This window comes from Misgurnus anguillicaudatus, chromosome 13 (genome assembly GCF_027580225.2).
Source record: "Misgurnus anguillicaudatus chromosome 13, ASM2758022v2, whole genome shotgun sequence".
NCBI lineage: Eukaryota > Metazoa > Chordata > Actinopteri > Cypriniformes > Cobitidae > Misgurnus > Misgurnus anguillicaudatus.
The window spans coordinates 16539750-16564913 of NC_073349.2; the positions used below are offsets into that span (position 1 = coordinate 16539750).

At 39.8% G+C, this 25164-nt stretch overlaps 1 protein-coding gene across 1 annotated transcript in view; it reads right to left on the reverse strand.

The window, feature by feature from the left end:
- vps13d (vacuolar protein sorting 13 homolog D) overlaps positions 1 to 25164 on the reverse strand; it is a 54651-nt gene that overhangs the window by 29002 nt on the left and 485 nt on the right. The window contains exons 2-40 of the mRNA XM_073875193.1: positions 24260 to 24457; positions 24102 to 24179; positions 22328 to 22518; positions 20050 to 20130; positions 19851 to 19967; positions 19660 to 19764; positions 19402 to 19572; positions 18962 to 19062; positions 18663 to 18831; positions 18478 to 18579; positions 17921 to 18110; positions 17002 to 17184; positions 16788 to 16918; positions 16638 to 16704; positions 16377 to 16556; positions 16157 to 16287; positions 15939 to 16071; positions 13594 to 15855; positions 13358 to 13503; positions 12194 to 13273; positions 12015 to 12108; positions 11808 to 11931; positions 11048 to 11222; positions 10442 to 10666; positions 8932 to 9076; positions 8641 to 8845; positions 8380 to 8551; positions 7253 to 7368; positions 6933 to 7149; positions 6185 to 6452; positions 5968 to 6101; positions 5729 to 5884; positions 5424 to 5607; positions 3411 to 3485; positions 3116 to 3313; positions 2941 to 3030; positions 1696 to 1836; positions 1448 to 1573; positions 128 to 202 (exon numbers count right to left, since the gene is read on the reverse strand). Of these exons, the coding sequence (XP_073731294.1) occupies positions 128 to 202; positions 1448 to 1573; positions 1696 to 1836; positions 2941 to 3030; positions 3116 to 3313; positions 3411 to 3485; positions 5424 to 5607; positions 5729 to 5884; positions 5968 to 6101; positions 6185 to 6452; positions 6933 to 7149; positions 7253 to 7368; positions 8380 to 8551; positions 8641 to 8845; positions 8932 to 9076; positions 10442 to 10666; positions 11048 to 11222; positions 11808 to 11931; positions 12015 to 12108; positions 12194 to 13273; positions 13358 to 13503; positions 13594 to 15855; positions 15939 to 16071; positions 16157 to 16287; positions 16377 to 16556; positions 16638 to 16704; positions 16788 to 16918; positions 17002 to 17184; positions 17921 to 18110; positions 18478 to 18579; positions 18663 to 18831; positions 18962 to 19062; positions 19402 to 19572; positions 19660 to 19764; positions 19851 to 19967; positions 20050 to 20130; positions 22328 to 22518; positions 24102 to 24179; positions 24260 to 24356 (8635 nt within the window). The 5' untranslated portion in view covers positions 24357 to 24457. The remainder of the gene's footprint in view (positions 1 to 127; positions 203 to 1447; positions 1574 to 1695; positions 1837 to 2940; positions 3031 to 3115; positions 3314 to 3410; positions 3486 to 5423; positions 5608 to 5728; positions 5885 to 5967; positions 6102 to 6184; positions 6453 to 6932; positions 7150 to 7252; positions 7369 to 8379; positions 8552 to 8640; positions 8846 to 8931; positions 9077 to 10441; positions 10667 to 11047; positions 11223 to 11807; positions 11932 to 12014; positions 12109 to 12193; positions 13274 to 13357; positions 13504 to 13593; positions 15856 to 15938; positions 16072 to 16156; positions 16288 to 16376; positions 16557 to 16637; positions 16705 to 16787; positions 16919 to 17001; positions 17185 to 17920; positions 18111 to 18477; positions 18580 to 18662; positions 18832 to 18961; positions 19063 to 19401; positions 19573 to 19659; positions 19765 to 19850; positions 19968 to 20049; positions 20131 to 22327; positions 22519 to 24101; positions 24180 to 24259; positions 24458 to 25164) is intronic.

A 25164-nucleotide genomic window follows, 5' to 3' on the forward strand; every position in this document is an offset into this window, starting at 1 on the left:
AAAGGTACACATACATAAAAACAACCTGAATAAATGAGAAAACTTCTACTCTATTCGCCAAACACTTCACCAAACACCATGACTTTCTGACTTCACTAATATTCAGCAACCCGTCTATGAACTGTACCTCGGGCATGAATCTGCTGCTCAAGACAAGTCAAGCTGGTAGAGCTTCTAGTTCTAAGGTAGGCAAGAGGAAGACCTGACAGCAGAAAGAAAGGGTTAGGGGTAAGAAAAGAGACAGACACATGCTGGGAGAGTGTGGGAAGAGGAGCGAAGATGTATACTGTAAAAGACAAAGGCTGAATGAGACACATTACCTCTGAGCTTATGCTGAGACATCACAAAAATGAACACTTTTAAAGTTAAACACTCCGCTTAAAGGATTAGTCCACTTCCTTAAATAAAATCCAGATAATTTACTCACCACCATGTCATCCAAAATGTTGATGTCTTTCTTTGTTCAGTCGAGAAGAAATTATGTTTTTTGAGAAAAACATTCAAGGATTTTTCTCATTTTAATGGACTTTAATGGACCCCAATACTTAACAGTTTTAATGCAGTTTAAAATTGCAGTTTCAAAGGACTCTAAACGATCCCAAACGAGGCATAAGGGTCTTTTCTGGCAAAACGATTGTCATTTTTTACAAGAAAAATAACACATAACACACTTTTAAGCCACAACTTCTCGTCTATCTCCATTCCTGTGATGCGCCAACGTGACCTTGCGTAATACGTCATCACGTCAAGAGGTCATGGATGACGTATGCGAAACTCCGCCCCAGTGTTTACAAGTGTGGAGAAAGAGGACAGTTCCGACGTTGTTGTATGTCGAATGATACTAATTAATGTCTTTGTGTCAGTTTATTGTTTAAAATGGTCCGCAAATGTGCGTTTCATATATGTAACACGTCACCTTTCCATCTCATTACGCAATTACGTGAGGTCACGCTGGCGCGTCACAGGATCGAAGGAAGACGAGAAGTTGTGGTTTAAAAGTTGTGGTTGCATATTTTTTATTTTTCTTGTTAAAATGACAATCGTTTACCCTTGTACCTCGTTTGGGATCGTTTAGAGTCCTTTGAAACTGCAATTATAAACTGCATTATGTGTTGGGGTCCACTAAAATGAGAAAAATCCCGGAACGCCTCCCTCAAAAAACACAACTTCCTGTCGACCGAACAAACAAAGACATCAACATCCTGGATGACATGGTAGTGAGTAAATTATCTGGATTTTTTAAGAAAATGGACTAATCCTTTGATATGAAAAAAGCTATAAGACTTATAAAAAAAGTTATACTTTTAAAGCATTCCACTGTTTGAGAATTCTGACTAGCTGAACACAGCATGAATTTGGGGTGGGTTTGTTTTTCTACATCTTCTACATTTCAGGCTACTGTGTGTAAAATACAGTGCAAGTCTGGGCTAAGTAGACGGTTACTCACTCTGGCCAAAAGAGGGCGGGTCCACAGACGATCCCATCCAGGACAGGGCGGTGGAGGACTGTGGCGGCTGCTCGTCTTCCTTGCAGTAGTCTGCTAACCACGAAGTCTTGGTTGTGCTGTATTGCTCTGTGTCAGAAAGACAGGTCCACAGCGAGGTGTCAGAATGGACACACCACTCATAAATATGGAAGCAAACATCTAGAGAAACATTTGGAGGCGTGCAAATGTGCTCGACCCAGACTAAGTACCCAGTAAGACAGAGGTGATGTTGACATCCAGCCTCTGCTTGGCTCGAACTCCGATCTTTAGCCGAGGTGGATGGAGCCGGCCTGCCGCCTGTCTCTGCCAATTCAGGAAACATGGCCAGGCCTCGATGAACGGCTCCCAGCCTGTAGACAAGCAGGCACAAGCTTATGTATGTGTGTGTTTGCTTATGTACACAGATGGACATTGATTTATACTCAGTTCACAACTAGATGCTTGAAAATGGCCCATGAGATGTACAGTATATATTCCAGTAGAATGACACCGGTGATAAATGTTATTTGAACCGTAGCAGCTTTGGAGATAATACTAAGAGTAAACAGCATTTGCTGTTTGGATTTTAGTGTCTAAAAAGTGCATTTATTACAGGCCAAATTTAGAAATTTCAAAAAAAAATAACAGAAACTACATAAACGGGTGAGGAGCGCTGTGTCACACCACCCACATAGTTTAACATTAAAGGGATAGCAGCCGCGGCTAACATACGACGCGGCTGACGTGTTATCTGGTGCGCCCCAGCGTGGGGTTTTTTTTTTTGTGCGCCTGAGCTTTGTTTACAGTTTGAGGGAGACGCACGCTGTAAGTTTGATAAAAAAAATTGCAAACATATCTAATGATGACACGTCAGCTGTGTCACTGCAGTCACGTGACTTTAGTCATAACCGAAAGTGAAGACATACTGAATAAAATTGTAATTTTTGGACCAAAATGTATTTTCGATGCTTCAACACACTCTAACTGACCCACTGATGTCACATGGACTACTTTGATCATGTTTTTATTACCTTTCTGGACATGGACAGTAAACTGTACGTAGATTTTCAATGAAGCTCTTGGACTAAATCAAACACATCTTAAACTGTGTTTCCAAAAATGAACCGAGGTCTCACAAGTTTGGAACGATATGAGGGTGGGTCATTAATGACATTATTTTCATTTTGGGGTAAACTAACCCTTTAAATAAATTTGTCCAAAATCATTAACGATTAGCATTGGCTGCTAACGCATATTTTGCATCTGGAAGTAGAATTTAAGCTCACAATATTAAATGTGCATGTCCGGTGTGCGATACCTGCGAGTTGTCCTACACGTGACGCAGCGCTTCTTGCCCTGTGTGCGACCTCCTTTAGTGATTTTAATAACATACAAAATCTTACACTATGATTACCTAGAGGTAGGCAAGAATCCACTACATGCTCGCTTACAGTTTGCACCTGCTGTGATCTTACCTGAAAGTTCTCTGTTGTAATAATCTCCAGAAAGAGTGAAACTAGCTTTGCCTTCCTCCAAAGACCCAATCCTCTGAAGAACAGACAGACCTGCAAAGAAATGAAGTCTGTTACACAGCGGCCTGGCAGTGTATATGTGTAATATACTAGCATTACTCATGGAAGTCATTCTCACGTGAGAAGGTGAGCTCTGCCAGAGGGACGTCACAGTCCAAGCAGTCATCGATGAAGCAGATACACACTCTGTCTGCCTTCACCTCCACACCAGAGAGGAGAAGACCCGAGTGGCTGCTTGAGTCCGAGTTAGCTCGGTTTCGACCAGACATGCTCTCTGCGTTCTCCAAAAGCCATGTGGCAGATTGATCAAGCTGACCTGTAAGTCAACACACACAAAGCCATGAATCATAAAACATAATTTTTTTTATTTATTTGTTTTTTTGCAATCTTTGTAGACAAGTGCACTGATGTACCTTTACAGTGGATGAGGGCCCGTCTGCAGTCTTCCTTTCTAAACCCGAGGTCCTGTAACCGCTTAAGCTGACCTTCTAAAAATCACATATTTATACAAATGTTAGCAAAATCAGATATTTGGTTTACTTTATAAATGCAAGTTCAAAGTAAAAGTCTTAACTCTTTCACCGCCATTGACGAGTTATCTCGTCAATTAAGAGAAAACGCTTTCCTGCCAATGAGTTTCTATGGCAATCCATATTTTCACTATTATCCACCAGGTGGCATTCTTACCCAACTTATAAAACAATAAAGCATCCACTGATCCAAAAACAGTAAAAACTGTTGTGTATGTTTTGATCATCGTTCCAAATCTGATCTCTAACAAAAGTCCTTTACAAAAAAAAAGAAATTGTCATTGTAGGTGCGTATCCACTGTGAGAGACATAATTAAAAAAAAAATCCAGAAATCACAATATATGAATTTTTAACTATTTATTTGTATGATACAGCTGCAAATAAGAATTTGAACACCTGTCTATCAGCTAGAATTCAGACCCTCAAAGACCTGTTAGTCTGCCTTTAAAATGTCCACCTCCACTCCATTTATTATTCTAAATTAGATGCACCTGTTTGAGGTCGTTAGCTGCATAAAGACACCTGTCCACCCCATACAATCAGTAAGAATCCAACTACTAACATGGCCAAGACCAAAGAGCTGTCCAAAGACACTACAGACAAAATTGTACACCTCCAGAAGGCAGGAAAGGGCTACGGGGAAATTGCCAAACAGCTTGGTGAAAAGAGGTCCACTGTTGGAGAAATCATTAGAAAATGGAAGAAGCTAAACATGACTGTCAATCTCCCTCAGACTGGGGCTCTATGCAAGATCTCATCTTGTGGGGTCTTAATGATCCTAAGAAAGGTGAGTAATCAGCCCAGGACTACACGGGAGGAGCTGGTCAATGACCTGAAAAGAGCCGGGACCACCGTTTCCAAGGTTACTGTTGGTAATACACTAAGACATCATGTTTTGAAATCCTGCATGGCACGGAAGGTTCCCCTGCTTTAACCAGCACATGTCCAGGCCCGTCTTAAGTTTGCCAATGACCATTTGGATGATCCAGAGGAGTCATGGGAGAAAGTCATGTGGTCAGATAACACCAAAATAGAACTTTTTGGTCATAATTTCACTAAACGTGTTTGGATGAAGAAGAATGTTGAGTACCATCCCAAGAACACCATACGTGTTTAAACCTGACTGATCTAGAGAAGATCCGTGTGCAGGAGTGGGCCAAAATCCCTCCTGCAGTGTGTGCAAACCTAGTGAAAAACTACAGGAAACGTTTGACCTCTGTAATTGCAAACAAAGGCTACTGTACCAAATATTAACATTGACTTTCTCAGGTGTTCAAATACTTATTTTGCAACTGTATCATACAAATAAATAGTTAAAAAATCATACATTGTGATTTCTGGATTTTTTTAGATTATGTCTCTCACAGTGGACAATCATGCACCTACGATGACAATTTCAGACCCCTCCATTATTTCTAAATGGAAGAACTTGCAAAATAGCAGGGTGTTCAAATACTTATTTTCCTCACTGTATTTAAAAAGAAGATAATTTTCTGGAAGGCATTAACTTTTGTGAAATCATAAAAAATGCTGCCGCTGGCTGGCAAAATTTTTTAAAAACGCTGGCAGGGAAAAGAGTTAAAATTATGCCACAAATGCTATTAAAGGCGGAGTCCACGATGTTTGAAAAACGCGTTGGAAAAGGAGACGGGCCGACTACCAAAACACACTTATAGCCAATCAAATCAAATCAAATGCCGGGTTGCGTATGTGTGGGGCGGGTCTATCAACAGAAGGTCCAGATTCTATTGGGGTAGGGGCGTGTTTGTTTGGGTGATTTCAAATATCAACATCGGCTTTCAAACATCGTGGACTCCGCCTTTAAGTGAGCTAAAGGTTTTGTAATGAATCCAGAACATTAATATACTGAATTGGATAGAACGTAGTATACGAACCAAGCAAAGCCTCTGTCTTGTGTCTGAAACTGTCCTTTGGTTTTTCTGTGCTAGCAGTTGTTGCAGTCTCTGTGGCAGTGTCTACAGGACCAGCTGATGCTGTAGTTGGGATTGATTTAGCAATTGCCAAGAATAGTTGCACATCATTGTAGGAGAGACGGATATCCAAAGTAGGAAACTGGATCTAAGGGGGAAACTAAATCTTGAATTGTGTACTAAGAACATTTTTAACATAAGGATAAATGCACATTTGCATATACAGCTTTATCAACCTGACCCGTGGTTCGATTAAGCCGAGTACTGACCTCCAGGAGAGGTGGAACATCTTCGATGTTGAAAGCATCTAGGAGACCCGAGCTGCTTTGGTATGTTGGGCTGCCACAGAGCTCCATATTCACATTGACGGGATCGATAATGGACAAAGCTGTTTCCTGCTCACTCCCCAGCCGACAGGAGAACACCTAATCAAAGAAAGATTAGGTGTGATTCTTCTATTCAAAGTGACTTACAGCATATTTCACTTCTTTGGAATCAGTGACGTTACCTCTATGCCGGATAAGCTGCCTGAAAAAGGCCTGTCCAAAAGTCGAGGTTTATATGTAAGTACAGTGGTGCCTTTCAGAATGATCGCATTGGTATCCAAACATGAAGAATCTTCCACGACCACAAACTCTGTACCTAGAAATAATCAGGCAACAGAAATGAGTCGTCCTAATTGAGAGTTAATGTTAAAAAGCAAAACAGTGTTCATAATGTGTTACCTGTTACATTAATCTTAACCTCCAGGTGTTTATCTTGAATGATCGGCACAGTGGATCGCTTAGTGACCACACCGCTCTTAACTGTTTTGGGCATGACGGCCCCCGTGCCTCCTTGATCGCTGCTGCCACTGGGCCAGCGCTGGCGGGTTGGTGCCTCCCCTTTCTCTGCAGGCATGTGCAGAAAGTCCCTCACCAACTGCAGCCAATCGAAGATGAGGAAGACTCGCAAGTTGTTTAAAACCACAGTGAAGCACGAGGAGTCCCGTGTAGATCTGAAGGACAGAGAACGTTGCATGAGCAAAAGACTTTCACCAGACTTTTTTACAATGTCAAATCAATGTTGGGTGTCCCCAGAGTACATATGCAAAATTTTTGCTCAAAATACCATATAGACAATGTATTATAACATGTTAAAATTGTTACTGTGAGCTAAAATGTGCCAATTTTGGGTGTGTCCTTAAAAATGCGAATGAGCTGATCTCTACACTAAATGGCAGTGCCGTGGTTGGATAGTGCAGAGCAGGGGGCGGTATTATCCCCTTCTGACATCACAAAGGGAGCCAAATTTCAATGACCTATTTTTCACATGCTTGCAGAGAATGGTTTACCAAAACTTTTTTACAAAAAAGTTACTAGGTTGATCTTTTTCACATTTTCTAAGTTGATACAAGCACTGGGGACCAAATTATAACACTGAAACATGGAAAAAGTCTTTTTGCATGTGAAAATGAGTTTCGGTAGTGGGTTAAGATCTGTAATGCAGCTCCAGCTGCAAAGATGCTCGGTTATTGCCGGTCCTGGATGGCTGCAGAATGCAATCAAACACATTTTGCTTCCCCATTGTGGCACCACTGGACCCGGTGAATCGAGTGTCGTGAGCCAGCAGTGAATGAGACACCAGGTTCACAGACTTGCAACTATTGGAAAAGCTCTCAAACAAGAGCTTAGATTTCATAAAATCGAACCTATTAGATAGAAAAATAAAGCATAAGCACATTAATCTTCTTTAATTTTAGTTTTATTTATTTTTTAAATAGAGGTGAAAAGATTTTAAATATTCCGAAGTACCTTGCCAAGGAGCGCTTATGACCTGTGGATTTGGGGTTGTCCAGTAATTCCAGACTGACATCCTTCATGTCCACCAAAAAAGAGAGGCATGTGTACACATCACCACTTAACACAGTCTGTAGTGAGAAAGAAAGAGATGAATGACTGGCATCCTTTAAATTAACCATAATAACGTTTTAATGTCTACAAATCCCTTTTTAAGGAAAAACAAATACGATACGAATTTTGCTAGCAGCAGACCACTGATCTTTTCACTTAATTCATACCTTCTATTGGATTTGGCTTTCCATAATTGATACGAATTTGCATATATAGTACAACATACTGTAACTCAGGTTTTCCACACCTTAGTTAACTTCAAATTCAAGAACCTTTCAAAAAACTTTCCAGGTCCAATTCCCTCAAATTCTATTTATTTATTTATTTATTTATTTATTTGAGCAGTAGCTATTCTGTAGGAGTAGGCCGAAGCAAAAAGCTTATAAACGCTAAGCTTCAAGGACTTAATGTGGGGACACATTTCAAGTGAGAGCAAGGTTACATTGTGTTATCTTTTAAGATACATTGGTACACTTCCCTTTCAAGGGAACTCGTGCTGCATCACTGCGGTGACACTTTGGGGATGCCTCCAGGGGTAAGCGTGTTTGAATATGTATATTTAAAATTCAACCAATGGTGAGACTTAACAACAAAAACAGGGTGACGCGGAAGCCAGAATGTATATCACTATCTGAAATATTGCCAAAGACTGCATTACAGGGATGCAGGAAGTATGGCAAGGAGACGCAACGTCTCGTTCCCTTCTCAGGGAAAAACAGTTACATACGTAACCCAAGACGTTTTAATGTGTCAAACATGCAAAAAAGCATTTTGGTATGAATCAACATTCGCATACAGAAGATATAAGCATTTAAAGCCAACAGTTTAGCACGTGTGCTTAAAAGGTCTAGAATTTTTATGATATTATCCTACACTACACAGGGAATAACATGGATTTTTTGCAGAAAACTTGCATAAAATAGATTCAAGCACTTTCAATGACCTGTATCTATGTATGTATATTTTCAAAAACATCCCAGGGCCTTGAATTTTTTCCCCAGATTCACAAACTTTAGTAATATGCTTACATAGGTGCTGGGGTCCTGGAGATTGTAAGGTCTAAGGAACTCCTCTATAGGTTCTCCCAAGTTTTGCTCCAAGAGGCCGCGGATCAACTGATACCTCTCCAGGTCCAGGGAACAGTGAACAGAAGACAAGCTGCCATGAATGGTCATGTCTGGAACAGCATGACTCAGTTCCCTAAGACAGAGCGTAGATCAAAAACATGTCAAAACAAAAATGAATAAAAGCAAGACTTAGATAAGATTAGGAAACTACATGTTACTGACTTGTCAAGGTTACGCTCAACTTTGAGCTTCAGATGGCAGCGTTCCTTCAGCAGGCTCGATCCGCTCCTGCGTACAGAGTAGGATGGAAAGACCAAGTCTGTATCTGGACGTTTTCCGACACTATCACAGGGCAACCGCTCTGCGGCAAAAATGTCCATCTCTTGCAGGTCCAGAGATATACAATCCAGCAGACAAACATGGTCTTCTGTAACACAAAGATTAATTCAATTATTAAAAGCATTTGGATACGGATTTGCTTTTTAAAGTGTATTTCAGGTTCTGGGTGCTCACCTAGACTTGGTACATCTCCTTCAGGGATGCATCCGAGGCTGGGCTGGGGTCTGCCCAGAGTAAATCCTGAGGCTGTGCTGGAGTTTGAAGCTTTGCTCTTTTCAGGTGGTTTTTCAGAGGCACACTGTGCTTCCTTCACACGATCCTTTAGGAAAGATCACAGTGTTAACATAAAACCAATGTAAATCATTTTGATGCAATAAATTGTCAAATCAGTATAGAATTACAGAATTTTGAATAAGGGGAAAGAGAGAAACAACAAACTAATTTATATATGTATATATATGTATGTATGTAACAATCATATATAACAGACTAACAAGTCTAAATCCAGCTCAGTGAGTTCACTGCAGCTATAACAATGACATCAAATCTCAATCATGCATGACATCAACCAGTCAGTATCAACCATTAAAGGGACACTCCACTTTTTTTAAATATGCTAATTTTCCAGCTCCCCCAGAGTCAAACATTTGATCTCTACAGTTTTGGAATCCATTCAGCCGATCTCTGGGTCTGGCGCTACCACTTTTAGCATATCTTAGCACAATCCATTGAATCTAATTAGACCATTAGCATTTGCATTAGCGCTTAAAAATAATCAAAGAGTTTAAATATTTTTCCTATTTAAAACTTGACTCTTCTGTAGTTACATTGCGTACTAAGACTGACGTAAAATTCAAAGTTGAGATATTCTAGGCTGATATGGCTAGAAACTATACTCACATTCTGGCGTAATAATCAAGGACTTTGTTGCCGTACCATGGCTGCAGGAGGCGCAATGATATAACGCAGTGCCCAAAAATAGTCCAATGCTATTGAAAGTTTCCAAGGGGACTATTTTCAGGTGCTGCATAATATCATTGAGCCTGCTGCAGCCATGTTACAGCAGCAAAGTCTTTGATTATTACGCCAGAATGAGAGTATAGTTCCTAGTCATATATGCCTAGAAAATCGCAACTTATAATTTCTGTCGGTCTTAGTACATGACGCAACTACAGAAGAGTCAAGTTTTAAATAGGAAAAATATCAAAACTCTTTGGTTATTTTTGAGTGTGATGCTAATGGTCTAATCAGATTCAATGGATTCTGATAAGCTATGCTAATAATGGTACTGCCAGAGCCAAAGATCAGCTGAATGGATTCTAAAACTATAAAAATCAAATGTTTAATTCTTGGGGAGCTGGAAAAAAAGTGGAGTGTCCCTCCAAAGAGTTAAGATGGAAGAGAGACAGCATCATTTTCCACTGCCAAATAAGAAACACACTAAGCTCAGCATGCCCTAATACCTTATAATGAGCAGGATCCTTGTATGAATTAGCATGCAAAATCAAATTCTTCAACAACAAATCACAATCAATGTTAATATTCGTAAACTGATAATGGTTTAAAATTTACACAAACTATAACAAACCGCACTGGTGTTAAATTGCATATTAACAGACACTAAAATGCATCCCACAGGTGCAGAACAGCATTGTAGTATGTATATGGGGATGGCAGGACTCACCAGAGATGGGAAAAAGGTATGTGCCATGGTAAGTTTCTCTACCTTATCTCTGAGAGAGAAGGTGCCATGGGAGCCAGCAGGTAGGAACTGGTTACGCACTCTGAGTTGGCCCAAGTTGGCTACTATCAGGCGATTGGAACGGGAGCTTTCCGGGATCAAAAGGACGGGGGCACCCGCCTCAATATCCAGCAGCACACGGGCAGCTCGCTGTGACCGCTCACGCACCTGTACAGTAGAAAGTGAATTAATGCAATTCCTATTAAAGATAACTACAGGCTACAATTTTTTTTTACTTGAGTTTGAAATCAAATTTTATCATCCCCCCTCTTATTACTGGTTTGCTTTTGTACTGGGTTGTGTGGTTTAGGGTTAGTATAAACCAAGCTTGTCAAACTAATTAAACAAACATCATGTGAAAGTAACTAGCTGATCACCCAATTGCTAAGCATTTATTGCATTTCCCTGGAAAACATGCTTGGGCTGTACAAAAGCAGACATGGGTGCTTTATTTGGATGGGCCGAATAAATGTTTAACGACATTATCTCAAATAAACCATCTGTCCAAAGGTTAACATTAGACAAACACTGTTAAAATGGCCCACTTACTGTCTGGCCCTCAACTGCTGCTCTCTGCCTGCCGAGGACATCCTGAAGCTGAGTGAAGTGTTGAATGAAGGCCACGACCTCGGCCTGGAAACGCTGGGTATGGACATACTGTACTGACGCCATCTGCAGAGACACTTTCATATCATATTCCCTCTGCAAGTCAGGTTCTCCATACCTAGAGATAACAGTCAATGTCAAAAGATAACCAGCCAAAATAAGTCAGACAACTGACTCATAATATGGCACTTGCCAATTGTTATGTTAAAGAGAATAAACTGTGTACTTTCGCTCTGTACCATAACCCAGTAGGCTGCTCAATTACCTATACAAGCAACGACTTTCAATGGTAGCATCCTAACACATAAAGGGGCGGTTTCCCGGACAGGGATTAGACTAGTCCTAGACTAAAATAAATGTAAGAGCTGTCTCATGCACACCAGTAATGTTTTTAGTAAGGCATGTTTGTTAAAACTAGTTAATTTCCTGATTAAACTAAAGCCTAGTCCTGGCTTAAGATAATCCCTGTTCAGAAAACCACCCCAAAGAGTTAAGCTCATTTCAATGCATTCTGGAAAGCCTTTTTTGACAAAATACATCCAAGCTGTCTTAGAACTGAGGACAAAAAAACATTCCTTACATTTTGAAACAGAGCTTATATGTAAAACTTATAGCAATATGTAATGCATTACTACTACTAATATCTAAATGCATGCATAAGTTCGTATTAAAGAAAACAAACAAGTAATAGGACATGTAGTACTTGTATATGTTGTAGACAAGCGCCTCTCCACCACGTGTTGTAAACCGCTCTTTGTATAGATCCCCGTGGGGTGTCAAATCACTCAGTGACAAACTTCCCAAACTTCCTTGCAATGCCAGATCCCCATCTGTAACAATGAGACACAGTATATAAATTTAACAAACACAACTTGAAATTTCATTTTAACTACTTTATTGAACCCATACACATCTATCATTTCCATATGTGTTAATAATTTAGAAACATTAGCTTTAGCAAGCTCATTGGTCTTCTTCCGTAGTACCAACGATAAAGAGTGTACCTGCAAAACAAGAAGAATACAAGTTATTTAAAATTTGTTTATAGTGCGTATAATCTCATAATTTTGTGCATTACTTTTACAGTACCTTTAGATCTATTTTAGTATTGACCCTTTCCTCCATTTCTAAATACAAATCTTCCAGATCATTGAGGGTACTACTTTGCAATGAGTGTTCGGGTGTAGGCTGAGGTGTGGAAGGCACTTTCACGGCATGGTTATTAGCAGTAGAGCCAATCCCAAAAAAGTCTAGAATCATAACCCAGGTTTGTAGTGTGATGAGAATATCGAGGCAGTTGAAGTCCACATCCACACTCCTACTGATACTGCCATATCTTGTCTTAAACTCAGGGTGTCGTCTATCCACCATGAGCATGTTGATATGTACCAAAGAGTCATCAAAGTCAGGTCGTGGCTGCGGAGATGGAGTCTGGCGGGACGGGGAAGGTGGTGGTGTGCTGGGACACTCTGGGTCTTTCTTAGTTTTTCGATTGGATGATGATGGTGTACTGGGATGCCTCTGATAGAGCTGGAAGACATTCTGTGCCTCCTCAAATTGCGCTGGAAGAGAGCGAGGCATTTCTGGGTATAAAACACTGGATGCTGTTGGGCAAGATTGTGAAAGATATTCCTTAGGACTAAAGGTGGAGGGTTTTGGAGCACCTCTGGACACCATAAGATATTTGTACTTTGATTCCTGATTTGGCTCCAGAAGGTCTTCCATTAACAAGGAGTGAAGGGCTAGTTGAATAGACATTGAATGAGGATGATCTTTGGTAAAATCTCCCTCCAAGTCTTGGAAGCGCAGGGTGACCAGTCCTTGACAGCCCTGACTGAGGTCTCCACACAACTGGACTTGCAACTCAGAGACCCTAAAGGTGGCCCTCACTTGGGTAAAGGAGGGAGGCTGGAGAGGGGGACTGTCGTTTTGCAGCGGAAGTGATGTTGAAAGGGAGGATTGCAATGAGGAGTAAGACAGGGCAGCATGAGGAGGGTCCCGGGCAAACATCCCACCCTGTAGATCAGGGAAGCGGTGTGGTTTAGTAGAGGAAGGTGTGGGAGGTGGTGGTGTGGGTGGATGACTGGGCGTTACTCTCTGATCTTCGATCAAGGAAAGGTTGTCAAGGGTCTGAAGAACCTGCTCGTACACAGGCTTGCATAGACACACCTAAGAGAAAATATGATACATTAAAAAAAGACAAAGTCTACAATTCAGGATTAAAATTTTACCAGAAAATGTGTTCTGCTTTACCTGTACAGCATTTACAAATTTGCCATCTACTCTCAGTAACCCGGTGCTCTGGTAAGGTTCTTCACATGGCAAAAAGGAAAAGTTTTCATCAATAGGGACTTTCTCAACAGTCAGCTGGATGGAGGCATCTTTCAGAATGTGAAATGCTGGAAGAAGGAGAATATAAATGTTACCTTGTAAGCTTTTCAAATAAGAGATACAAAAGGTCTTAGCAACTGTTGATACTTAAAACTGACCTTTCCCCAGGCTCAAGCATTCAAAGAAGTCATGCCGCGTAAATTGGGGCTCATTCAGATTAATGTTGCCGTTATGAGAAGGTGAGGGTCCAGAAGTCGAGCTGCTACTAAGCCGCGTTGCTTTTCTTAAAACTTGGTTGCTTGTGTTGACTGAATATAGTCTTATATCCTTAACTTCAACCTGCAGTTTCTCTCCCTCTGAGTCTTGCCCTGTTATAAAGTTTTGAATTCTGATGCTCCCTAAGTGTCCAACAAGGAGCTCAGGATGACCAGGCTTTCTAGGAATAGACACAACAGGGGAATCTATACTAATATCTAGAGTCAGCTTGACCAGAAAAGAATCCAATTCTGGCTCCTTTTCTGGGACCGGGAAGTCTTCATCCTCAAAAGGGTCAATTGCCCAGTAGGATTGACTCTGTCTCCTGGATCTCCTGCATGGGGTGTCAAAGAGAGAAACCATACCACTGTACTCTGCTGTTTTTGTGACCAATACGGTAGAGACTTTTGTAGCTGCATTCTTTAACATAGAACGGAAATTGTCCTCTACTTCATTTGCTGATAAACTGAGTTCTTTCAGGAACTTTGCTGAGTGGTTATAGTATAAAGATGCCATTTGAAGCTGAAGGGAGCATTCTCCCTGAGACCTTTCCAAAAAGTGGAAACTCAAAGCTTCAGAGGGAGCCATGCCAATGTTGGGAAAGAATGACTCACCATCTGTGGAGACACTGTCTTCTAGGCTCCCAATACTGACCACAAAATGACTTCTGACACCTTCCTGAGTCAAGTCTACAAGCTGGATACATCCTAGAGATCCGTTGACATCCAATCGGCTTCCCATGGAAACATTGACTTTTGTCTCGTTAATACTGGCTGTAGCAATTTTTATACCTTTCTTCTCACCTCCCATTGCAACAGTTCGCAAAAGCAACAAGTTTAACCTGTGGATTTCTACAGTTAACTCTTTATTTTGGACATAAGTGGACTGATAGGTTTCCTCATTGTCTTCTCCATTAGGCAGTGGTGCCATCTGTTGCGTTGGAGAGTTTTCTTCTTTAGGAAAAGAATCCTGGAGGAATTTCAGTAGCTCTACTATGGTTTCAGGGTTGAGAATAATATCCAGGTTGTTGACCTGCATGCTAGTGACCTGAAGAGACCTGTCCAATTTCATTGAGGGGCAGTCTGAGCTAACAAACTGGTATTCCAATTTAATCAGAGCCTCTTGGTCACTTAGTGGAGTTCCTCTTGGAGACACTTTGTCAAAAGCAATATCAGACGAGTTCCTGTGCAAACCTGGCAGTTCTGGGGTTTTGTCATCTAATGAGACTGGTGAAGTGGGCTGGCTCTCTCGTAAACTTCCAGTTGGTACATCGAAACTTAGGTGTTTATGAGATGCAACAAGAAGATCAAAGTCAGATCCATATGTCTGCAATGTGTCCACAAGATATAATCCATGGACTGTGAGGGAAACCATAGCATCATATGGCCGCTTTACAAAATTTGCATTCGTTCCAAACACTTTGAGAACAGATATATACCGGCCGCTGCTTTCAATGCCAAGCTGCATGTAATTGATATTAAATTGTACAAGAAGAAGTTTTGATTCCACAAGCACCTCTCTAGTATGTTGTTCAAGTGCCATAACACTCTTAGTAAGACTTTTATCAGAACCTTGGAGCTTCCAATCACTATCCTCCCTTTGAAAAATCTTCTCGTGACGAAGTGGCAGAGGGTCAGGAGATCTGAGATTATCCCCATTCTTGTCACCCTTAACTCCATCTGCCCCAGAACTACTAAGTCTAGCCAGGCAGCTTCTGAGGGCAGTCATTTTCTCCAGATTGATGTGCACCTTGAGGTCTGGTAGGGTTCCTGAGAGAATAGCCCCTGGATATTGAGGGTCTGATGTGTACCGCAGTCTCTGCTCTAGCTGTAGTAAAACATTGAATTTTTCAACCACGTGAGTTGGGCCTACTTCACTTTCCTGTAGATGTTTCCAGTTGTCTTTATAACGACCAACCATTATCTGGAGGTCATTGAAAGATAAAGAGTACTTCTCATACAAGCTCTTGCCGACAATTTGGGCACCTTCTGCTGATTTAAGGCTGGCTATGTCACATTGCCTCTCTTGACCTTTGACATCCACTACTTGCTCTGGAGGCGGAGACCCTGGGGATGGAGACCCAGGAGGTGTTGCTAATGGTGTCTGAAACTCTTCATCGCTCTCTCCTTCTGTCTGAGAAATCTTAGGATTTGTTTTATCATCCTCTGTGGGAGCAAGAATACAATTGTCACCAGTGGCCAATGCATAAAATGAGAACTGCAAATGATTTTAGACCAGAATCAGTTACCTTGGGAATTAGTAAGAAGGATACGCCCAAGGTCCACCACCACTAGTATGGGGTCTTCAGACTGAAAATCATCTGGGAAGATGACTTGAGGAGCACATATATCCAATTTCATAGTCCAGTGCTTACTGTTTTCCTGTGGTAGAAAAACCACAGCAGAGTTATGGCTAGACAACTAATAAAGACGTAACTCAACATACTTAAATTAATATCTTTCTTACAATAAACTCTCCAACAAGCAGCTGATCAATGGTTTGTCTGATTTCCGTCTTAGTTTGCATCTTCAGCTTGTTGTATTGCTTCCTTGCAGCTTCCGCCACCCTCAGTTCTAACTCAGACTGATATCCGAACCCTGTAAAAAGTCATGTAAACCATTATGCACTCATATTTCATAAAAGCTATTTGAAGAATTGAACAAGAATGCGTATTCTCAGTACACACCTGAGGAGTGGACTCTTCCTTTGTAGAAAAACTCAGCCACTTTCTTGATGGCTTGAGGGTTATAAATGATATTAAGGGGGCTAGTATTGACTTCCAGTCTCCTCTCAAATTTGCTCCTTATTGGATTGCGTTCGTAAATCATCTCAAAGACAGGAGGTGCTGAGGACTCCACTTCAGAGGCTTAAAAAAAGTACAAAAATCTTCTAAGTCTCTCACATAGGTGTTCATAAAATTATATGTTTTTTTTTTTAGATTACTCACCCTGACTGCTTATTTCTGTGGTATTAGTCTGACCTACAGGTTGATTGATAGCAACAACAACCTTGTCCTAAAATAAGAAAGAGCAAGATTTTACTTGCAAATTAATGTTGTGGAGAACAAAGTAGCATGAATTGAATGTCAGAATCTAACCGGTTTTGGTGAAACAAGGACAGGAAAGATGGAACCCTGTGTAGTGAGGTCACGGAGAAAAAGCCCACCTAGCTTCACACTGAGTAAAGAGGACTCAGAGCGAGGTAGAGACTCAATCCCAATCTTCACCCCTATAAAGCAATATAAAGAATGTACTACTAACTGTTAGCAACCCATTGTAACTTTGTAACAGTAATGGGAAGGCATGTTGCACCTGAAAACTCTAGCTGAATGACGCCACTCTCACTCAAGAGAGGTTTCATTTTGTCCTGATGGTACAGTGTGACAGCTGCCTTCTCAAGGACCAAGTCCAGTCGTGCAAAGAGATGATCCTTTCGTGTGACGGTATTCAGTGTTTGCGAATCCTCCAAAGGATCAAAGAGATCATCCGTCTCAGCTGTTTGGAGGATAGATGTGTTATACATTGTATAGACGCTTTCTGTATTACATGACATTACAAGGCATTTTTCACTACCTCCCTCTCACATGGCAGGCTCTGCACACACCTGGTTTAAAGCCTGTTTTATACTTGACGCGTCACAAAAATGACATCACAGAGCCATTTTTGTTAATGTGTGCAACTTTTGTAACTTTGTATGCATACGAAAATAACCGACCTGACCACATTAGTTACCCATTTTATTCACCCACACCCCCCACCCCCCGGGGGATGTGGTGCTACAAATAAACTGTAATGTGGCATTCACACCAGACGCGTAAGAGGCGGCAAGCACAAGTTGTTAAGTCAATGCAAAGATGCAAATAGGCATCCTGCGGTGTGGTACATGCGGATGGCGCGTTCCGCGTGAATTGAGCGTTGCCGCGTGAAAATCTGAACTTTATACGCGCCGCGATAACCAATCAGGAGCTTGCTCAAGTAGTAACGTGAATGTCTTGAATGACTAGAATTTCTCGCGCGAATGAATCAATTCATTCAAAAACTCAAAATGTTCAAGCGTCCAACTATGCACGAATAGCACATTTTTGCCGCTTCTACTGTGGCTGGTGTAAACGCACAGTTAGTGTGAGAGAAATTATTATGCTAATAAAGGGTCATAGTACAGTACTTACATGCACAGCACTACATTATAAATCTATTTTCAGTTTCACTTCACCATAAATAGAAAACTCACCTAGAATTTCCCACTGTGCAGTTTCTGGTAAAAGGTCATCTGAAACTGGTCCTCTTTCAGCACCCCCATACCAGCCACCCCAGCCTGGGAACCAGGACTGCAGATACTGGATCATCCCAGAACTTCCACTTTTAGGGATGGATCCTGAGGGAGTGGAGGCTGGGGTTTCTTTCATGGGCTCTCGAAGACTCTAAATCGGTATCAAAGATAGTGATTAATTACTGTTGAATGTTGAATTGAACAGTTTACGGTGATTACACATAAGGGACACTTCACATTTCGCGCCTAAAACCGCACAGAAAACGCGACCATGTCGCTTTCCTCCTTCTGTCCAAGAGCAGATCTCTATTTGAGCGTGCTTGCCGCACGTAAACATTCAAAATAATGCATTTGAACACAAAGACGCAAAATGTGAACCGCCCCCAATGCATATTCTCAACTTTTTCAGTACTTGACAATGCAAAATTGAAATTCAGTCATAACTTTCTTTAAAACCTTGAATCCTCAAAACATAATACTGCTGGGGTACTAATGCAAGTTAACCAAGCTTGTTTTACCTCTGCAATTTCTTCCTGCTTGCAGACGGAGACATAAACTGTTTCCCTGAGAATCTTTAACTCCTCGAATGTCTGTTCCTCTTCAATCCTCTCAAATTCAATCTATTCACGGACAGAATAGAATTTAGCTTTGATTTTTAAATAAATATGAACACTTCTCAATCCTGTAAATCCATGATTCTTACCTCCTCTTGTGAACTCAAAGCAATTCCTTTAAGCCTCTGAATGTATAAGTTATTGTAGAGTTTGGCATCACGTGCCCTGTGCAAAGCAAAAGACCAGTTTCCCCGTCTGCGCTGCTCCTTGATTTCATTCAGGTTGGCATTAATAGCAAACATCCACCACTGCCGACGGCTTCAGCACAGAAAGACATTTTCAAAAGCTGTTCGTTTTATTTTGCATGACCTACTTAATGTTTAGACCTCATATGTTTAATAATGACATTTTGAGGCCTTTTGGACAGAAAGGTTAAAAAGTTTCATACTTTTCAGGGATGGGAAGTTTAGGTCTCCACTTTCGGAAAAGCATTTCCCTTTCTCTACGGACCAGCTCTTTAAGAAACGCCATGATCTGCTGATACTGAACCTGTAGTTAATAGAAACTGAGATGTGAGGTAGGATAAACGGTTGAATCCAGCTCACACGCAGTATACATTATTATTCTTTCTATAAAAGAAAAGGCTCATCATTCACAATCATCTGAATTAAATAAACAACTAGAAGAGGCATAAAATCAATGCAGATCACATTTCACACAACCAAAAGGGATCAGACACTGGATCTGTCTCCTGAACCTATTGTGCAGACACCATCAACATACAACTATGACTTTGGATACTGCTCAAAATTCTGACACAACAGTGACAAATCAATACCAGCGCACTGTGTATTTGCCGATCAATACATATATTTACACAATATTTACCTGTGACAAGCGAAGTGAGAGGGGTTCCAGTTGTACTTGACCCTCAACACGTGGTGTCTGTCGAGACCTTAACGGCTCTTTACAGGTATTCCTCCTTACCAAAACAGAGGCACACACTGGCTCAAATATATACTGATGCTCCCGGCTCTGCATACATTTACTCATCTCCTCCTGTAACGGACAAGTTTTTAGAGCAATACTTCTATATAACGAAAAAAAATTATGCTTAATTGAGTAGCCTGACATTAAAACATGTACCTGTAATTCTGCGGAGGGAAGATCTCCGAGCAAACTGCACTCTGTGTCCCAGTAGACACTAAATTCACCGATTTCCAGCTCCTTTTGCCGAATAAGCTTTTGTGCCTGCAAGGAAATGGATTCGCTTTCATGTAACAATATGTAAAGAGCAATTTCATGGAAGATACCGAATAACATGGTGAATAACTTACCGGTTCTTTGGAGCAGTTCTGCGCAGATACATTCTTGATACAAACACCAAAGGCATAGGGTTTGTTAGGGTCAGAGAAATCATCTTCGAATCGTAAGTGGACACCTTGAATCTTCAGCTGTTAACATAGAGAGAAAAACAGTGAATTTTTATGTCTGAAATTAAAATATAAAAAGAAAAGTATAACCTTTTAAAATTACCTCAATATTTTCAACGATTCTAGTGACAACAGAGGCAGTGACGGAGTACCAGTAAGATTCCCCCTTCTGTTCACATTCACTCTGATAAAATATTAACATATTTATATGTAAAACGCAAATCAAAGCACTAGAAAGATTAAGCACAATAAAACAAATAAATATTACAATAAAAAAGTAAACGTATAAATGAAAATGAGAAAATATAAGTAGGGCTGCATTAGGGTGATCCTTATTTTTCAACTTTTAAAAGTTAATGCTCTCACCCCACCAACATGTTTTTTTTATATGAATTAATATTTAGAGGTTGCTCTTGCTCAAGACCTTTGAAGTTTAAGACATTTGCATATTATGTGAAACTTTGTGCTAGCATGTATAATTGTTAAATAATATATACTTATGGCAGCAATGGACTTATTTGACCATGCTCCATGCAATAAAAATCCTGTTTTAGTTGTGATATGTCTTTCAAAACAAGAAAGCTTCAATGTAAATGAAGCACAATAGACACTGAGACAATGGCTGAAGCAACACGAAGCAAGTCCGCTATATGGTTACTCGGATCAGAAGAGACTGAAATAACTGAAACAAATTTACCCTCCAAGAAGCAAGTTTTATGTGTGTTGTGCGTTTTTAAATGGTACAGTTTTTGCAAAAAAAGTGATTTCGGAAATATTCAAAGACTTTGAGCAACCTCTAGATATTGTAGGAACAATTCAAAATTTCGCTCAAATTGACCCATTATAAGGACCACCCTAGGCTGCATATTTTTAACATGTTTCCAATTTATTAATTCACTGTCAAAATTCCTTATTGCACTTAAATGTCTAAGTTTAAACAACTTAAAATTAAAAAGACACTACAACTGTTTTGACTAGTTAGAAGTTGCTATAAAATATAAAAATAAAGGTGTAATAACTTAAGCCCATTCAACTTAATTGTTTTTATTCTTACCAACTCCTCACTAGTCAGAAAAGTTGAAATGACTTAATTCATCCAAACTGTTTAAACTTAAAAATGTTAAGTGCAAAAGTTTTTTTTACAGTGTAATAACATATAAATACACTGTAATAACAAAATAAAAATAGCGTGCGATTAAATACGCTAAATTATGATAAAAGGTAAATAAACACATACAAATCACTTAGAGCACTATATGCATTTCAAGGTTTTTATCTTATCAATGTTTCCACAAGGCAGCAATATACCCAATTTAGGGCCAGATTTACTAACCAGGGCAAATAGGTGTGAGAGCGCAATTCCAAAAAAGCGCCGATGGTAGTGGTAATATCTGCGGGTTATTTCCTAAAATGTTGCAGTATGTAAGAAATGTATATCAATTAATCATAAAATGGCCCTGATATGTCACTAGACATTAAGAAATCATTTTCATTTCAAATACTTATATCACTGCAAACAGTGGTCCGGCCAGGATATTGTCATTTAAAAAGTGGAGTTGCAGCCCTCAACTGATGTTGTCATGTTGTGTATTGGCCACCAGTTGTGTGATTGCAGTACCAGTTTTAGCCACAAGTTTTGTGACTGCAATTCCATTTTTGGCCACAATCCTACATACTGTTCCTTTAAATAACTCAGGGCAACACCTGATATCCATAATGACCAACATTATCTACTAAGAGCAGCGCAAATTAGTTCAGGGTCGCAAATGACCAGAGCTGATGCTCCTGCAGTTGCGGGTGATGATCTAACGCCTTGGCAAACAATATTTTTGAACATGTTTCTCTGGCATTCCAAAATAACTGTTACGTGTGGAAGAAATCCTCTCCCTTGTACCATGAGCCCTCTGATTTCTGTGATACCTCCTCCTATCAGCAACAATCAGCCATTCCAAGCGCAAAATGATTTAAGACATGCTTTTTTAAATAATGGCACAAATACCAGTAATATCACACGCGCAAACATTAGTAAATCTCGTTCCATGAATCATTTAAATACTCTCCTCCTATAAATTTTGTGTCTGAAAGGGAAACTTCTAGAAATCCATATGCCATAAGGTCAGTCGCAAAAATAACTAGACCCCACCTTTACACACTAATTAAACACTGCGTGTCTTTAGTAAATCATGAGTCGTTATTTAACGCCAAAATAATGGTTTGCGCTGGCGCAAGCTGTTAGTAAATCTGGCCTTTTGTCATTTACACTGTAACAATGTACATTTACAAGTGAGCCATTTTCCATTTACAGGGAAGGAGCTCTGACTTTAACCACATGTGATTTAGCAGATTGTTTTTAAAAAACCACTCACAAACTCAGTCTGTACCTTCCACTTCTCTTCTAGAGCCTTGAGCAGCTGTTTCTTCTGCTCTCTCTCAGCTTTTCTTTCTTGCTCCTCGTCATATTCCTGTGGTGGGGCAGGACCGATTATCAAGTTCAGCTGGGACATGCAGATGACCCATGGGTCACTGTGTGGTCGGTAAAAGGGGATCTGAAGGGTGATCTTTCCAATGACACCTGTAAAAATATTTTATGATTATTACTATACGTTCTAATAATAGCACAGAGTAATATCATCAGAGAATGTTATAGTCTTTACTCTAGCATAAAACAGTTGAGTACAATAAAAACAAATAGCACATAGTACAAAGACATTGGGGCAGTTTCCCAGACCAGGATTAGCTTAATCCAGGACTAGGTCTTAGTTTAATTAGGAAATATAAGTAGTTTTAACAAACATGCCTTACTAAAAACATTACCTGTGTGCATTTTGAGGTAAAACAAAGGGCCCTGATGTAGTTGAAGATATGTAAGTGCAAGTTGTTTTCAGTTTGGAGAGCTCTTAAAAGTGTTTAAGTCTAGGACTAGTCTAATCCCTGTCCGCGAAACCGCCCATTAAAGTATTAGTCAATTTTCTTAAAAACAAATCCAGATAATTAACTCACCACCATTTTATCCAAAATGTTGATGTCTTTTTTCAAAAATTATGTTTTTGAGTAAAACATTCCAGGATTTTTCTCATTTTAATGGACTTTAATGGACCCCAAAACTTAACAGTTTTAATGCAGTTTAAAATTGCAGTTTTAAAGGACTCTAAACGATCCCAAACGCTAGCAAAATTATTGTCATTTTTGGCAAGAAAAATTAAAATATGCACTTTTAAACCACGACTTCTTGTCTATCTCTGGTCATGTGACGTGCCAGAGCGACCTCACGTAATTGCGTAATGTTGTGGAAAGGTCACGTGTTACATATATGAAACGCACATCTGCGGACCATTTTAAACAATAAACTGACACAAAGACATTAATTAGTATCATAAATACAACAACACCGGAATGGTTCTCTTTCTCCACACTTGTAAACACTGGGGCGTAGGTTCGCATACGTCATCCGTGACCTCTCGTGATAACGTATTATGTGGGGTTGCGCTGGCGCATCACACAGCCAGAGGAAGACGAGAAGTTGTGGTTTAAAAGTGCTTTTTTTTCTTGCCAGAAGTGACAATTGTTTCACTAGATAAGACCCTTATGCCTCGTTTGGGATCGTTTAGAGTCCTTTGAAACTGCAATTTTAAACTGCATTAAAACTGTTAAATTTTGGGGTCCAATAAAGTCCATTAAAATGAGAAAAATCCTGGAATGTTTTCCTCAAAAAACATAATTTCTTCTCGCCTGAACAAAGAAAGACATCAACATTTTGGGTGACATTGTGGTGAGTAAATAATTTGGATTTAAAAAAAAAGAAATGGACTCATCCTTAAAGGAAAGAGGCAGCACTAAATGTGCAAATTCTGTTACTACACAAGAATAGCCGGATCATCCTGTTTGGATGCACTTTTGCATTAATGTAGCTTCACAAAAGCATTATTAAATACCTAACCCTTAGGGGGCATAGCTGAAGTTCCATGTATTATTACCCTTTATATTATAATATCTATATAACCCCCATATATTCTACATACAAGTCATCTATTAACATGTTGGCTGCCATGTTTAGATCTCATGATCCAATTATATCAGCCAGAGAAAAAATCTCTAAGAGCATTGTTTATTAAGTTAAAGCTTATAAATATGCATAAATGCTGTAGTAACACTAACCTGCTTTGACTTCAAAGGGCACATCCAATTCTCTGAGTGCATCTTTTCGTAGTGGGAGGTTCTCCAGTTCGACTGCACCTGGATCATAACCAAATGCATCAGAATTGTAAACCAGTCTTTTTTTACACACTATCATTACAGTAAATATGCTTAAATACCTTTAAGAAGTGCAATGGAGAGCTGGTCGGTGTTAAGGTTGCTGACATACTTGCCCAGATATGTGTTGAGCACCCAGGCAACAAGTCCCTCTAACATTATAGGAAGGGAAGAATGCACTGGGCTAGTTGAAGTAATTACTTGTAGGCAAAGAACAGAGCCTAACAGTTCATTCAGCGCTCATTCCAGTCATGTAAAGTCTGAGGAATCAAAGAAAGACAAACATGACATCTTAAAAGTGAAACAGTGGATAGATGAGCGAAAGTGAAAGTGATGTAAAGGCCAAAGTATGGCAACCTATACTTGGAATTTGACCCATATCTGGAAAGTTGGCTGCATGACATTGAAGAAAAATGTGATGTGTAATCATTTTCTAAATAGTGGCCATCAAATCAATTAAAGTTCAATTAAAATATATTCATTTTTTGTATAACTTTATATAATTGAATAAATTATATGAAGGAATATTACATTCTTTCTGGGAAAAGAAAGCATCAATATTGTCTGAAAGTGAACATCTATGTTTGCTGTTGCAGTAGATAAAAACAAATCTGACAATGTCATTAACACTTTCCTTAACTTTAATTTAGGTTATATCAACTTAAAACCATCAATAATATGCAGGTTAACACATTTAACAGAACAGGGTTATTTCTTTGCCACTCATTTTTTCTTTCGCATGCTTAGCTTGTTTGCTTAGTCACTTTTTATCAATCATCTTTAAACTGTCACAGATTTTTAGGCAAGAAAACCAGCATGTCATGCTTTTAAATAGGCATAAATAAGCAAATGGCAGCCTTATTGTTAGTTTAACTCGAGTAGTACTCTTAAAATGTCTTTGTGAATGACACATCATCCCTCTGGATCATCTATCTATGAGGTAACACCACTGTGGTCAAAAGCTTAC